Source organism: Cervus canadensis, chromosome 6, assembly GCF_019320065.1.
Source record: "Cervus canadensis isolate Bull #8, Minnesota chromosome 6, ASM1932006v1, whole genome shotgun sequence".
In the NCBI taxonomy this organism is placed as follows: domain Eukaryota; kingdom Metazoa; phylum Chordata; class Mammalia; order Artiodactyla; family Cervidae; genus Cervus; species Cervus canadensis.
This window is the reverse complement of record NC_057391.1, coordinates 61,013,390-61,029,132: the sequence shown is the minus strand read 5'-3', so window position 1 is coordinate 61,029,132 and position 15,743 is coordinate 61,013,390. Positions and strand designations below refer to the sequence as shown.

At 36.9% G+C, this 15,743-nt stretch overlaps 1 protein-coding gene across 8 annotated transcripts in view; it reads left to right on the top strand.

The window, feature by feature from the left end:
* FERMT2 (FERM domain containing kindlin 2) overlaps nucleotides 1-15,743 on the top strand; it is a 72,102-nt gene that overhangs the window by 30,647 nt on the left and 25,712 nt on the right. For all 8 annotated transcript variants that reach the window (XM_043472111.1, XM_043472108.1, XM_043472116.1 and 5 more), the window contains exon 4: nucleotides 12,905-13,039. In XM_043472111.1, the coding sequence (XP_043328046.1) occupies nucleotides 12,905-13,039 (135 nt within the window). The remainder of the gene's footprint in view (nucleotides 1-12,904; nucleotides 13,040-15,743) is intronic.

Genomic DNA, 15,743 nt, shown 5'->3' with positions numbered 1-15,743 from the left:
TATAACCGTTATTATAGTACCATACAGAATAGTTTTACTGTCCTGAAATCAGTGCTCTGCCTTTTCATCCCTCCACTACCAACCCATGGCAACTGTTCGTTTCTTTACTGTCTCTGTAATTCTGCTTTTTACAGAATGTCATACAGTTGGAATCATACAATATGTAGCCTTTTCTGGTTATCTTTTGCTTAGTATACAGATTTAAGTTTCCTTCATGTCCTTTGATGGCTTGATAACTCATTTTTTTAAAGTGCTGAATAACATCCCATTGTCTGGATGTGCCAGTTTATTTTCCACACCTACTGACAGATATCTTAGTTATTTCCAAGTTTTGCGATTATAATAAAGGTGCTATAAACATTTATGTGCAGGTTTTTTTGTGAACATGTGTCTTTTACTCCCTTGGGTAGATTCTGAGGAGAATGATTGTTGGATCATATGGTAGGAAGATGCTTAGTTTTGTGGAAAACTGCTAAACTGTCTTCCAAAGTAGCCATGTCATGTTGTGTTCACATTCAGTAGTGAGTGAGAGTTTTCATTGCTCTAAATCCTCACCAGCATTTGGCGGTGTCAGTGTTCTCGATTGTGGACATTCTGATAGATGTGTAGTGGCTTAGCAGTCTTACAATTTTGCATTTTGATGATAACATAAAATGTCGGACATATTTTTATATGTTTTGGTGAAGTGTCTGTTTAAAAGTCTGTGACCTATTTTTTAGTCAAGCTTTTTGTTTTTTTTACTGTTATATTTTAATAGTTCTTTGTATGCTTTGGGTAACAATCCTTTGTCAGATATGACTTGCAAATATTTTATCCTGGTCAGTGGCTTATCTTTTCTTTTTTTTGGCAGTTTCTTTCACAGAGCAGAAATTTTTGATTTTTATAAAGTCTAGCTTATCAGTTATTTCTTTTCATGGTATGGTGTGTAATTATTTTTTATAAATACATTTTTGAATTTGATTTGCTAATAGTTTATTAAATATTTTTGCATTTATGTTCACTTAGAGATATTGTTCTATAGTTTTCTTGCAGTGTCTTTGTTTGATTTTAGTATTAAAAGTAATGCTAGCCTCATAGAATGAATTAGGAAATATTTCCTCTGCTTCTGTCTTCTGAAAGAGATTATAGAGCATTATTATAATTTCTTCCTCAAAGATCAAGGAGGAAAGCTCCTTGACATGGGTTTTGGCAATGATTTTTTTGGATATAGCATCTAAAGCACAGGCAAAAATAAACAGATGGGATTACATCAAACAACAAAATTTCTATGCAGCAAAAGAAATGATCGGCAAAATGAAATATAATCTATGGAATGGGAAAAATATCTGCAATCCATGTATCTTATAAGGAGTTAATATCCAAAATATATAAAGAGCTCAATCAAAATTCCCCAAATAACCCAATTTAAAAAATGGGCAAAAGACCTGAATAGACATTTTCCAAAGGAGTTTTACAAATAGGCAACGAGGTAAGTGACATGAAAATGTGCACATCACCACTGATCATTAGGGAAATACAGATTAAAACCACAGTGAGATATAGCTTACATTTGTTATAATTCGGTTCAGTTTAGTCACTCAGTCATGTCCGACTCTGCGACCCCATGGACTACAGCACACCAGGCTTCCCTGTCCATCACCAGCTCCTGGAGCTTGCTCAAACTCATGTCCATCAAGTCAGTGATGTTAGTCTTGGTAGAATGCCTATCATCAAAAAGACAAGTGATAAAATGCTGGCAAGGATGTAGAGAAAAGAGAACCCTTGTGCACTCTTGGTGGGACTGTAAATTGGTGTAGCCACTATGGAAAACAGTGTGGAGGTTCCTCAAAAGACTAAAAGTAGACTACCATATGACCCAACAATTCCACTTCGGGGAATATATCCAAAGGAAATTAAAACACCATGTCAAAGAGGTAACTGCACCCCCATCTTCATAGCAGCATTATTTATAATAGCCAAGACATGTAAACAACTTAAGGGGAGGAATTGGATTAAGGTGGTCAAAAGGTGTAAGATAAGTACTTGGGGATGTGGTATATGCATGTTGACTAGAGTTAACACTACTGTATGGTTTATTTGGAAGTTGTTAAGAGAGTAGATCGTAAGAGTTCTTAACACAAGGAAAATACTGTGGTGACGAGTATATGTAAGTTCACAGTATGTGTAAGTCAAGTCATTATGCCGTACACCTTAAACTTCCACCGTGTTGTCTGACATACCTGAGGTATGTCAGGCACACCTCAGTATAACTAGAAAAAATGTTTGGTGGAATTTAAGTGAACCTGTCTGGCCCTAGTGCTTTCTGCTTTGGAAGGTTATTATTGATTCAATTTCTTTAATAGGTATAGGCTTACTCAGATTGTCTGTTTCTTTTCTTGTGTGACTTTTGGCAGACTACTTTCTTAGTTTTTTATTTGGTAAAAATTATCTTGGCTTTCTTTTGTTATATTAGAAAATGCTCCTGTGTAGTGATTAAATGAGGTTCTTTGTTATATTTTCCTTTCCTTTTTGAAAGAAACACTTCTGGCAAAAGCATGCCAAGTTCTTTTATATAAGGTGAGTTCTGACATGCAGGCTTTACAAGTGAAGAAGAGCCTTATTAAGAGTAAGAAGAGCCTTATTAAGAGTTCATTTTTGTCATTTTTTTAGATTCCACATATAAGTGATATATGAATATTTCTCCTTGTCTGACTTCACTTCATATTCCGATGTGTCCTGGCATAGTTTTAAGTTTATTCTGTTTTTATTGTAATTCTTAGATTTATGGATTTATAGTTATCAAATTTGTGTAAGTTTCAACCATTAGTTCTTCAACTAATTTTTGGTGTCCCTTCCCACACTTGCTGTCATTTGCTGGACTTGTTTCATATATGCTAGAGCAATTGTTATTCTTCCGTAAGTTGCTGATATTCTCTTCCCTTTTTTGGTCTTTATTCTCTGTTTCATCTTGGATAGTGTTCACTGCTATCTTCAAATTCCTTGATCTTTTGTTAATCCCATCCATTGTTCATTTCAGATGTATTTTTCATCACTAGAAGTTTGGTTTTGGCCTTTTAAAAATACATAAATTTTAATTTTTTTCTTCATTATTTTTATGCCTTTCCTTTCTTAAACATGTGGAGTGTACTTATAACAGCCGTTTTCATATCTTTGATTACTGATTCTATAATTGTAGTTATTTCTGCATCTGTTACACTGCCCACCCCCCCCCTTACTCCTGATAATGGGTTGTATTTTCCTGCCTCTTTTTTGTCTGGTAATTTCTTTTTGAATGTTAAGAGTCTGTTAATTTTACACTGTTGGCTGGATTTCTTTGTGTATTCCTTTAAGTAATGTTGGGGTTTTGTTTTTTTTCTGCCAGATTTTTCAGTCACATTACTTGGAATCAGTTGGATTCTTTTGATACTTGCTTTTAAACGTTATTCAGGGCAAGTCCATTAGTCTGGAGCTAATTTTCTTCTGGGGATTCTTCTCAATGTCCAGTATATTAGGAAGACTTTCCCTCACAGGTGTACAGATCTGTATTCACCCAGATCCCAGAGAATAACTGCAGATCTCCAGAACTCTGTTCTCTCTGGTACTCTGGCCCACAAATTCTAGTCATCTTGGCCTCCCTAGGTTCCATCTCAGATGTCTCAACTCAGCAAGACCTGACTCTTTTTGCCCCCTCCCCACCCTGAACTACTTTTAGACAGTAAGCTGATATACTCAAAGAGCTCATTGGTTTTTTCTCTCCTCTCCTGTGCTCCTTGTTGTCTAATATCTGAAAAACTTTCTTTCCTCTTCCTTTATTGTTTAAATAAAGCAGGAGGGTAAATCACATTCTTGTTACTCTGTCTTGTTGTCAGTTGCTAAGTTGTGTCTGACTCTTTGCAACCCCATGGACTGCAGCACACCAGGCTTCCCTGTCCTCCAGTGTCCCCTGGAGTTTGCTCAGATTCATGTCCATTGAGTTGATGATGCCATCCAACCATCTCATCCTCTCAGTTGCCCCCTTCTCCTCCTACCTTCAGTCTTACCCAGCATCAGGGTCTTTTCTAATGAGTCAGCTGTTTGCATCAGATGGCTAAAGTAGTGGAGCTTCACCTTCAGCATCAGTCCTTCCAGTGAATATTCAGGGTTGATTTCCTTTAGGATTGACTGGTTTGATCTCCTTGTTAGCTTCTAGAGGCCTCCTGAATTCCTTGACTTGTGACCGTCCTCCTTTTTCAAAGTCAGCAACAGCAAGTCCAGCTCTTCTTACTTCTCAAGTCTGTATGACCTCTCCTGTCTTCTCTCTCCTCTGCTTCCTTCTGCCTTTCTTTTCTGTTAGGCAGGCTTCTTGTGATTGCTTTGGACCCACTGAAAGAATTCAGGATAATCTCCCTAAAATCTGTTGATCAGTAACCTTAATTCCATTTACAAAGTCTTTTCACAGCAGTTGCTAGATTAGTGTATGATTGTATAACCAGGAGCAAGAATTTTAAGGAGCTATCTCTAGAATTCTGCCTGCCACAGATTCCTTTCTGTCTGTCAGTCACTGATTGTCCATGCATACAGATATCTGATAGGAAGCTGTAGTTGAATGGGGTTTAGCTTGTTTAGTTTGTCCCTCTAAGGGGTATTTAGACATTGAGCAAGCCTTTTCAAATGTCAGTATCTAAAGGATCTTTTCTCTAGGGCTTTTCAGATTTTCCTCTAAGGAATCCTAAAGGGTGTGTATCTAAGGGGTAGGTGTAATTCAGTATGGGACAGGATTCATTTTTCTTGTCTCTTTTTTACATGATCATGCTTGATGTTTAGCATAGTGAGTCCATGTGTTTCCCATTGGTGTCTCCTGCAGACACCTTGATTTTCTGTTTGTCCACTTTACTAAGTATTTGCTTCTCTCCCATCTGGCTTTTGTCTCAGCATTTTTCTGATGTTGCTTATCTGATGTTTTTCTCCTGTTTTGTCCTTTTAGGTTCATGTTTAATTTCTTTACATTTTGCTGTGATATTTTGAAAAGACTGAGAGTAAATGCAAAAACTCAACCTACATGTTTAATTGAAAACTCTTAAGAAAATTCTGTTTTTAAACAAAATCTGTTTTATTATTTTACCTGAGTACCCTTTTCCACTCCTTCATTTCCCGTTTCCTCAGCCCCATAATTTTTGAGATACATATGCTCTATGTATATTACATAATTATATAGGTAATTTATGTTACCTCTCTTCCACTAGACTTGTACTCTACTTGATAACATTGATTTTGAACATTGGATTTTATTGCTGTATAGTTTATCATTTTGTTGTAAATAGATCCTGGATCACTGCTTTGTGTAGTGACTCATAAATGCTACTATCTCTTTATATAATTTAGCATAAAGGAAAGACAGCTTTGTATTTTGGTATGCCCATTTTAAAGTTTTTACATCTCATCGTCCTGTAAGTGTATTTTATTTTAAATAAACGTTATTTAATTATTTATGTTCTTCACCAAGCCCACTCTTTACCCATGTGATTTAGATTCCTAAATTCACTAGTTTAATTTCTTCCTGATGTAAGACACAGAGTAAATACATAAGTCCTAAGTTCCTGTATCAGCAAAATAGTATCGCATATGGATTTACTTTTTTTGGTTATTGCTGTAATGAAATGAAAACCACTTACTCACAGACTTCATGTGTAGCCAACAGCTACCTTGCTGCATATAGAACTGCCTATCATTAGAGAAATAAGATGATGTTCTCCTCTTCCTACCCTTTCCCTTAGCTGCAAGTTCTCAAGAAAAAGTTGGAATCAAAATTACCTATAGAGATTTAAAATTGAGATATAATTGACACATAAATGTAAACATCAGGTGTACAACATAATGATTCCGTATTTATATGTATTGTGACATGATCACCACAGTAAGTTTAGTTAACATCCATCACTAGAACTTTTATAAAACAAGCTGTTGGAGCCCCTGAGTCACTAAGAGTATTATCTGGGGGTGTGACCTAAACATATGTTTTTAATATAGTGCTTTTACATCACAAGCAGTTCTCACGGGCACATATAGTTAGGAGCTGCTTCATCTGCCTATGAGCAAAAAGCTAGTTAACAGTTAACAGTACTCATTTTTCTAAAAATGTTCATAGCTGGTTTGTGAGCTGACAGGAAATGGCCCATGAACAAAAATCTCAAAGGATGAATCATGTAGTGCAGTGATTCTCAAGAAGAAAGGACGTACCAGAAATTTAGGAGGCGTTTTCCAATTACACATGCTTGCTTTCCTCACTCCCACCAAACTTAGTAATGGTAAACTGTGGTAGAAGCAGGTCATATCTCTCAGGCGTGATTAGTTTTATGTCCTATGTACTTTTTAGATTTTTCACCCTGCACCAGTTTATGATTTGCTTTGGAGAAATGAATGGGTGGAGAGAGAGATTACCACCACCACCCTGCCCCCACTTAATGCTGACGTAGAGGAGACAAGTGATTATTCAGAAGCTTGGAATTTCTAATGTCTTTATTTACTCCCAGCATGGCAGTGGTGGCATTTAGAGCTGAGGGTACACTGAGAATTGAAAGTACAATCTATAAATCATTAGATCTCTTAGCATGCTAAATCTTGTTTCTTTTAAAAGTAGTCTAGGAAATGATGATTCAGTTCTGTTAATTAGATAAATATGGCTCAAAAGACATACTTGAAATATCTTCTGAATTTCTGAATCTACATAAACACAACTTAGCACTACTGATTCAGATCCCCAGAATTACTTTCAAGGATAAATGGGTTACCTTTGTTATGGAATTGTGTCCTTGGGCTCTTTAATCAATAGAAATTGAAAAGAGGTGAGGAATTCAGGCACGGCTTTATTGGGACTCATGCTGTCCCAGGGCAAAAACAAGTAACAGGTCCCCTTGCTCATTCTCTGAGGGAGGGTGGACTGGTTCCTTAAGTCGGGATCTGGTGGGAGCAGATCTGTGGGTTGGGCTGGAGGGGTGGTTAGATGATCTGCCCACCCCTTGGTGCAGTGCGCAGGGATCATGCTCAGTACCCTACTTCAGCACCTGCAAAATGAAAGTTGGTTTGAGGCCTTTTTGTATCTTATTGTTCATAATTGCCCTGATTGCACATGCATGCAGTTGTTTTTAGTTCCTTATAATTTATTTGTTGCTTGAGGAGACATTTGTCCAGGTGCAAGCACTCTGGTAAAGGGTCCCAGGTCCCAGCCTTATCTCAACTTGTATGTACAAGACTGAAGAAAATCTTTTATTTTTAATTTTGTGACTTTAGCTAAAGAAGTCACTGTACTACTTTTAACTTTAAAAAGACCTGCCTGGAAGCTTAAGTGACAGAATTTAAGGAACAAACATTTATTTTTAATATCATCTCTGCTGCTTACTACCTAAGATGTTCACCTACTCTTTGGTAAAGTATTTGTTCAGGACAGTTTTACTGCTAATTCCATGTTCATGTTTCAGAAAAGTATTCACCCCGAAATAGCATGTAAGTACAAAACAAAAACCTAATGTATACCAGTGTTCCTAATAGTAAACTTCAAATAACCAACAGAGAAACAAACAAACAAAATTCCATTTAGTTATTGAAAGGTTTGGATTTCTTTTTTAAACATGGTTCAAGGTATAAATAAGTGAAAAAGAAAGTTCAGTGTGGTTTGCAGTGGTATCTACCATGTTAACTTTTATATGCAAATTAACTGATCTGAAGAAAGTGAAAGTCACTCAGCTGTGTCCGACTTTTTGCAACCCCATGGACTCTACAGTCCGTGGAATTCTCCAGGCCAGAATGCTGGAGTGGGTGGCTGTTCCCTTCTCCAGGGAATCTTCCCAACCCAGGGATAGGACCCAGGTCTACCTCATTGCAGGCGGATTCTTTACCAGCTGAGCTACCAGGGAAGCACTGATTTGAAGAAATCTAGTAGAAAAATGAGCAAAGGAAGGAATAATATAAATAGCCAAAAACCCATGAGGAAGTGTAGTTCATCACTAATAATCAAAGAAATGTAAATTAAAACAAGGAGATAAACATACTGTTTTAAAAATAAAGCTTTAAAAAAATAATATATGTATCCATTACAAAGCACAAAGCCATACAAATGTATGCTACATTTTGGCCTTAAAATTTGTTTAACCTTTGATCCAGTAATTCTATTCCAGTGAATTTCTAAAGAAATAAAACATGGAAAAGTAGGTATATATAGATGTTTGTAGAACCGTTATTTATAATGGGCACAGTAATGGAAGAATGGGCAGTTTTATACATCTGTTAAAATGATCACTGATTCATATAGTCATATTCCGTTTGTCACAAACAGGTTTTAAATGTTTTAATACTGTCTTGTAATTTCCAAATGTATACCATGATTGTATATATTTTTTTTAATTAGAAAAAAACATTAATACCTAATACTTAAGAAGTATTTATTGTGTGTCAGGCCCTGTGCAGTCATTGAATTTTCATAAACACCTCCTGTGGTGGTAGTTTCATTTCACATATGAGGAAACTTGGATGCTAGTAGGCTAATTAGTAGCTTTCCCAAGTCATGCAGCTAATAGTGTAGCTGAGATGTGAATCCAGGTAGTTTGGCTGTGTGCTTCTGCCTCAAATTGTGCGTCATCACCTCTGCAGCAGTGTGGCCCATCCTAGTTCTAATTTCCTCCAGATAAAAAGCTTCCTAATACTGGGTTGAGTCTAGTGGAGACTGTGGGTTTCTCAAAGTACAGATTACCCGCTGTCAAACTCTGACCCATTGACTTAGCAGTCTCCAGCATTACAAGTTAGGCAGGGACTTGGATTTCATTGTCTCTTCTCCTCATACTGACAGATGGTGTAGATGCCACCAAACTGCAAGAACACAACTGCACTTCTCCTTTCTGCTGCTTTTTTTCCTTGGCTTTCCCTCTCTTTACATTCTATTTTTTAATTAACTTTATTTTTATATAATTGATGTATAATAAACTGTACTCATTTAAAGTGTACAGTTGAATGAGTTTGACAAATGTTTCCATCTCTGAAACTATTAGTACCACAATCAGGATATAGAACATTCCATTAACTATCAAACTCTAGCTTAACAGTCACTGATCTGCTCTGTCACTGTAGATTTGCTGTCATTTTCTGGAATGTTGTGAATGAAATCATGCAGTATATACCCTTTACTAATTGGCTTCTTCTATTTAGATAATAATTTTGAGATGCATTCATGTTATTGAATATATCAATAGTTTTGTGGGTTGTTTTTTTTTCTTACTGATGACTTGTATTGCATTCTAAGAGTAGTGTTCCACTGATACGAAAATATAACATGTTCTTCCACCTGTGTTATTTCTAGTTTTGAGTTCTGTGAGTAAAGCTGTTGTAAATATGCTTTTCCTTTTCTTAAATAATAGTGGAGTGTCTATAAAGAACATGTTTAACTTTATAAAAAACTGCCAAGCTGTTTTCAAAATTTTTTTATTTTGCATTCCCAGCAACAGAGTATGAGAGTTTCGCTTTCTCTCCATCCTTTTAGCAACACTGGGTATTATCAGTCTTATTCATGTTGAGCCCTCTGATGGGTGTATTTGTGTCTTGTGGTTTTAATTTGCACTTCGTGACCATTAATGTTGAGCATCTTTGCGTATGCCTCTTGGCTATTCTTATGTATTCTGTGGCGAAATGCTTATCCAAATCTTTAGCCCACTGATCTGCTTATTATTAAATTGTATGGGTTCCTTATATATTTTGGATACAAGTCTTTTGTCATATATACATACTATATTATGTGAATATTTTGTCCCAGTATACAGCTTGACTTTTTGTTATCGCAACAGTTTTTTTTTCTTGTAGTAAAGGGCAGTTTTGTGTGTGTGTGTGTTTTTTAATTAGGAGTGTGGATATCCTATCTAAGAAATATTTGTCTACTTAAATTTTCTTTAGGTCTATGATGTGCTCAGTTGCTCAGTCGTGTCCAACTCTCTGCAACCCCATGGACTGTAGCCCACCAGGCTCCTCTGTCCGTGGGATTTTTTAGGCAAGAATGCTGGAGTGGGTTGCCATTTACTCCTCCAGGGGATCTTCTGAATCCAGGAATCAGACCCTTGTCTCCTACACTGGCAGGCAAATTGTTTACCACTGTGCCACCTGGGAAGCCCAGGCCTATGATACATGAAATTAATTTTTGCATATTGCATTAGATGAGGGCTAATGTTCTTTTGCAGGAGGAGAAGGGGACGACAGAGGATGAGATGGCTGGATGGCATCATCGACTCGATGGGCATGAGTTTGAGTAAACTCCAGGAGTTGGTGATGGACAGGGAGGCCTGGCGTGCTGCGATTCATGGGGTCACAAAGAGTCGGACACGACTGAGTGACTGAACTGAACTGAACTGAATGTTCTTTTTGAAAAATACATGAATCTCTCATTTAGCACTGTTTATTGAAGAGATTAAGAAAAAGCAAGAGAGTTCCAGAAAAACATCTACTTCTGATTTATTGACTACATACACCAAAGCTTTTGACTGTGGATCACAACAACTGTGGAAAATTCTTAAATCTATGGGATTGCCAGACCACCTTATCTGTCTTCTGAGAAATCTTTATACAGGTCAAGAAGCAGCAGTTAGAACTGGGCATGAAACAACAGACTGGTTACAATAGGGAAAGGAGTATGTCAAGGCTGTGTACTGTCACCCTGCTTATTTAACTTCTGTGCAGAGTGTATCATGAGAAATGCCAGGCTGGATGAAGCACAAGCTGGAATCAAGATTGCCGGGAGAAATATCAATAGCCTCAGAACGCAGGTGATACCACCCTTATGGCAGAAAGCGAAGAACTGAAGAAACTGATGAAAATGAAAGAGAAGAGTGAAAACATTGGCTTAAAACCCAACATTCAGAAAACTAGGATCGTGGCATCTGGTCCCATCACTTCATGGCAAATAGATGGGGAAACAGTGACAGACTTTATTTCAGGGGGCTCCAAAATCACTGCAGATGGTGACTGCAGCCATGAAATTAAAAGATGCTTGCACCTTGGAAGAAAAGCTATGACCAACCTAGACAGCATATTAAAAAGCAGAGAGATTACTTTGCCAACAGAAGTCCATCTAGTCAAAGCTATGGTTTTTCCAGTAGTCATGTATGGATGTGAGTTGGACTATAAAAAAAAAGCTGAGCACCGAAGAATTGATATTTTTGAACTGTGGTGTTGGAGAAGAGTCTTTTTGAGAGTCCCTTGGACTGCAAGGAGATCAAACCAGTCCATCCTAAAGGAAATCAGTGCTGAATAATCATTGGAAGGACTGATGCAGAAGACACTTAAGTCATGTCCAACTCTTTTGCAACCCCACGAACTGTAGTCTGAGAGGCTCTACAGTGGCCACCTGATGCAAAGAACAGACTCACTGGAAAAGATCCTGACGTTGGGAAAGATTGAAGGCAGGAGGAGAACGGGGACGACAGAGGATGAGATGGTTGGATGGCATCACCAACTCTGTGGACATGAGTTTGAGCAAGCTCTGGGAGTTGGTGATGGACAGAGAAGCCTGGCATGCTGCAGTCCACGGGTCGCAAAAGTTGGACATGATTGAGCGACTGAACTGAACTAAATTAAGAGATTTCCCTTTTCCTTTGAATTGCCATAGCACCTTTGTCCAAAATAATTGGCTGTGTCTGGATTTGTTTCTGGGTCCTCTCTTCTAATCCATTTGTTTATATGTCTTATCATTTATCCAGTAATTGCATAGTTATAATTGCTGTGGATTTATGATGTCTTAACATCAGGTAGTTTAAGTCTTCCAACTTTATTCTTTTTCAAAATTGCTCTCACTATTATAAAATTTATAAGGAAACGAGAACAATTCTACAATCAAATTGTTCAGAAGAGTAACCTTGAATTTGGATTAGAATTTCATCGAATCTTTAGCTCAATATGGGAGGAACTGACTTCTTAACTTGGACTTCCCTGGTGGCTCAGTGGTAAAGAATCTGCCTGCCAATGCAGGAGAGGCAGGTTTGATCCCTGGGTCTGGAAGATCCTTTGGGGAAGAAAATGGCAACCTACTCCAGTATTCTTGCCTGGGAAATCCCATGGACAGAGGAGCCTCAGTCCATGGGGTCGAGAAAGAGTTGGACATGACTTAGTGTCTAAATAACATCACCAACTTCTTAGTCATTCCTGCTGTTTATGGACATGGTGTATAATATGTAATGTAATATATAAACTTATTTGGGTCATTTTTAATTCTTTTTGTGTAGCCATATTGCTTCTTATATATTTTTTGGTTTTTTTAAAACACACTTGGTGATTTTCTCTTTTTTTTTTCGATGGCCGACAACTTTATACTCACAGCTATCGTTAACTGTACAGTAGAGACATGGAATTGTAGAACAGCAGACATAAGAAAATATTCATTATTTTGCCCATTTTTCATTATGTGTACACATCAGGTTCTTTGCATGAAAATGAATAGAACAAACTCAGAAATCTGTAGACATTTGGTATCAAGGTAGAAAAGTTTGAGTTGATTAAAATTTTGAGATTTGTTAATGGTGTGAAAATATTTTCTTTACATTTATTTTATATATCTAGTATAACTTATATACAGAATGAAGCAACCATATAATATAAACCTTAATTCCATAGAGTTTTGATTTAAAATATATATAAATAAGAGCTATTATTATTTTCTTTCTGTACCATAGTATTATCTTTCTACTTTTAAGTAACTACATTTATTGGATAGTTATGAATTAAGTGTGCTTTGGTATATTGTTTTTAAAAGTGTCATATTCTAGTGTTTTGCATGGCATTAGTATCTGACAAAATACAAACATGCACAGAAAGAAATTCAACTTCTTTTTTTGAAGTGGATTCATAGATTTACCAAGTGTAATGTGTTTAAACTTTCCATTATCCCAGTAAAATAATGTTTTTTTCTTAATTGTAACAGACATCAGACACCCTGAAGAGCTTTCTCTGTTGAAAAAACCCAGAGATCCAACAAAGAAAAAAAAGAAAAAGCTAGATGACCAATCTGAAGATGAGGCACTTGAACTAGAGGGGCCTCTTATCACTCCTGGGTCAGGTGAGTCTTTGACTAAGCATGGGTTCAGTGTGAGAACCATGAGAGCCGTATGCCTCTGTGTGTGTGTATGTATGTGAAATATAGTTGATTTACAATATTGTGTTAGTTTCAGGTATTGCAGCACAATGATTCATTTATACACACATGTGTAGAAAAAAAAATATATATATATATGTTCTTTTTCAGGTTCTTTTCCCCTATAGGTTATTAAAAAAATATTGAGTACAATTCCCTGTGCTGTACAGTAGGTCTTCCTGTCTGTTTTTTATATCAATATAAATGGACTAAATAGTCTGGAGAGTGGTCAGGTTAAAGAACACTCTCCTTCTACATGTTTTTCCTCAATCATCACCAGAGTCTGTCACGTGTGATCATCATGTCAGGTGTTAGTAGTTGAATCAATAATAAGAAAAGCTGGTTCTGTGCTCAGGAAAAGTCAAAAGGAGACAGTACCTTAACTTATCTCAGTTCTTGGCATTGCGGAGATTGGAGGGTTTTTTTAGCATTTAGTTCCATTTTGGGACTATTTTGTGGAAACCACCTCTGTTTAGTTAAGACATTATTACTTTTATCAGGTTACTTAAAACGTCTATGCTTTGCATACGCTAGTCTCTTAGTGCCTCTCTTTGCTCTTGAAGAAGCTTTCTCATATTTCCTTCCATTACTTCCCCAACCTGAACCTCACTGAACCCCTACTTCCCCAACCTTATGGCTTCCCCTGCTGTCATAAGTCACCAGGCTTTCTGTGTTTGGTATTATATTATGTGTTCTCCCCTAATAACTGTAAGGTCCTGCATGAAGAGACTGTTTCTTACCTTTTTGTTACTAGGACCTAACTCAGCATATAGCATACAGTAGGGACATGGGCACTGTCTGTTGAGAAGTTAGATGACTAATCAGTTAGATTACATGATTCTTTGGTTCCTGAAAATTAGTTTCCCATGTTTCCATTGGCTGCACATTTATAAATCCATTTCTTAGGATAGATCTCAGAAGCAAATAAATACACTAATTTTACTAATTCAGTTCATTCCTGTTTTTTAAAATTCTGGGGTGATAATGATGGTAATGAAAGTAAACAGGGAATAAATACAGACTTATGTATGCCCAGAACTGTTTCACACACTTTACCCATGGAAACTCATTTAATTCTCACTACAACCCATCAAAGTGGATTATGTTATTATTCACATATAAAGATGAAAATATGGCACAGTAAGTTCAGTCGCTCAATCATGTCCGACTCTTTGCTAACAGTAAGGTTAAGAGCCATAAAAAAGGCTAAGCACCAAAGAATTGATGCTTTCCAATTGTGGTGCTGGAGAAAACTCTTGAGAGTCCCTTGGACTGCAAAGAGAGCAAACCAGTTGATCCTAAAGGAAATCAACCCTGAATGTTCATTAGAAGGACTAATGCTGAACCTCCAATACTCTGGCCTCGTTATGTGAAGAACCGACTCACTGGAAAAGACCCTGATTCTGGGAAAGACTGAGGGCAGGAGAAGAGGGAGGCCGAGGATAAGATGGATAGATAGCATCATCAACTCAGTGGACATGAATTTGAGCAAACTCTGGGAGATAGTGAAGGACAGGGAAACCTGGTGTGCTACAGTCTATGGGGTCGCAAAGAGTCAGACAGAGCAACTGAACAACAAAATTAGGAACATCTAAGGTCACGTACCTTGTAACCTTTATGTCTCTACTCATGTACTGATTACATCTGGGAGCTACCAAGAAATAAGATAGTCTTTACTCTTAAGTAATTTAGAGGCCAGTGGGAAACTGTAGTTACTGTATTTAAGGAGGTAATACATAAACGTTAAATGAATATTATAGAAATAATGTTATAAGAATTTAGAAGACAAAACAATTCCAAGTAGGGTGTATTCAGTTTTCAGGTTGGGGAATTAAGTTTGTGAATTGGCTAGGATTTTGATTGGAAGAATAGGTGATCCACGTAGAAAGAATGATATTAACAAAGAACATCCTGGCAAAAGAAAAGTACAAGATGTGTAAATAAACCATTTGAGCCAGTTCATAGGGGAGAGACCTCTAAGGAACTTCTGGATCACACTAGAGGGTATTTAATGTCAGGCTGAGGAATACAGGCTAGTGCATTATAGAGTCACTGGTTTCTGAATATGGTACAAAATGAACAAATCATTACTTAGAATATCAAATTTAATTCCAGTAAAAGGTGGAGGAGGGAATGAGGGGAAAGAGTAGTGGTAGAGCCTACAGATTAAGGAGGTCAAAGAGAGTAAAAGAGTGTGTCTGTCATTAGAATACGATTAAAATCTGATTTAGACTTGGTGGTTTATATAGATGAAGCCGTGTGACAGTAGACAGAATCTCTGCTTTCAGTTTTTTGTTTCTTTTTTTTTAGTTTAAATGAAAACTCACTTAATTCTTAAGATGAAGAACTACACAGAAAGGTATATTTATGGGATGATTTTAGAGTGGTTGAAATCAGGCAGGATTGGTCTTAGAGCTGCAAGGAAGAGCTTTTATATAGTGCTTTAAGAGAAGATAATTAGAAGACAAAAGATAATGAATTAAGACAAGGGAAAGCTACAAATATTTTAGAGTAAGTAACTGTGGGTTTCTTTTCTTTCTTGTTTTAAATTGAGGTGTTACATATAGTAAAATGAACAGATTTTAAATTATGGATGAATATTTGCCAATGCATACAACTTGTCACCACC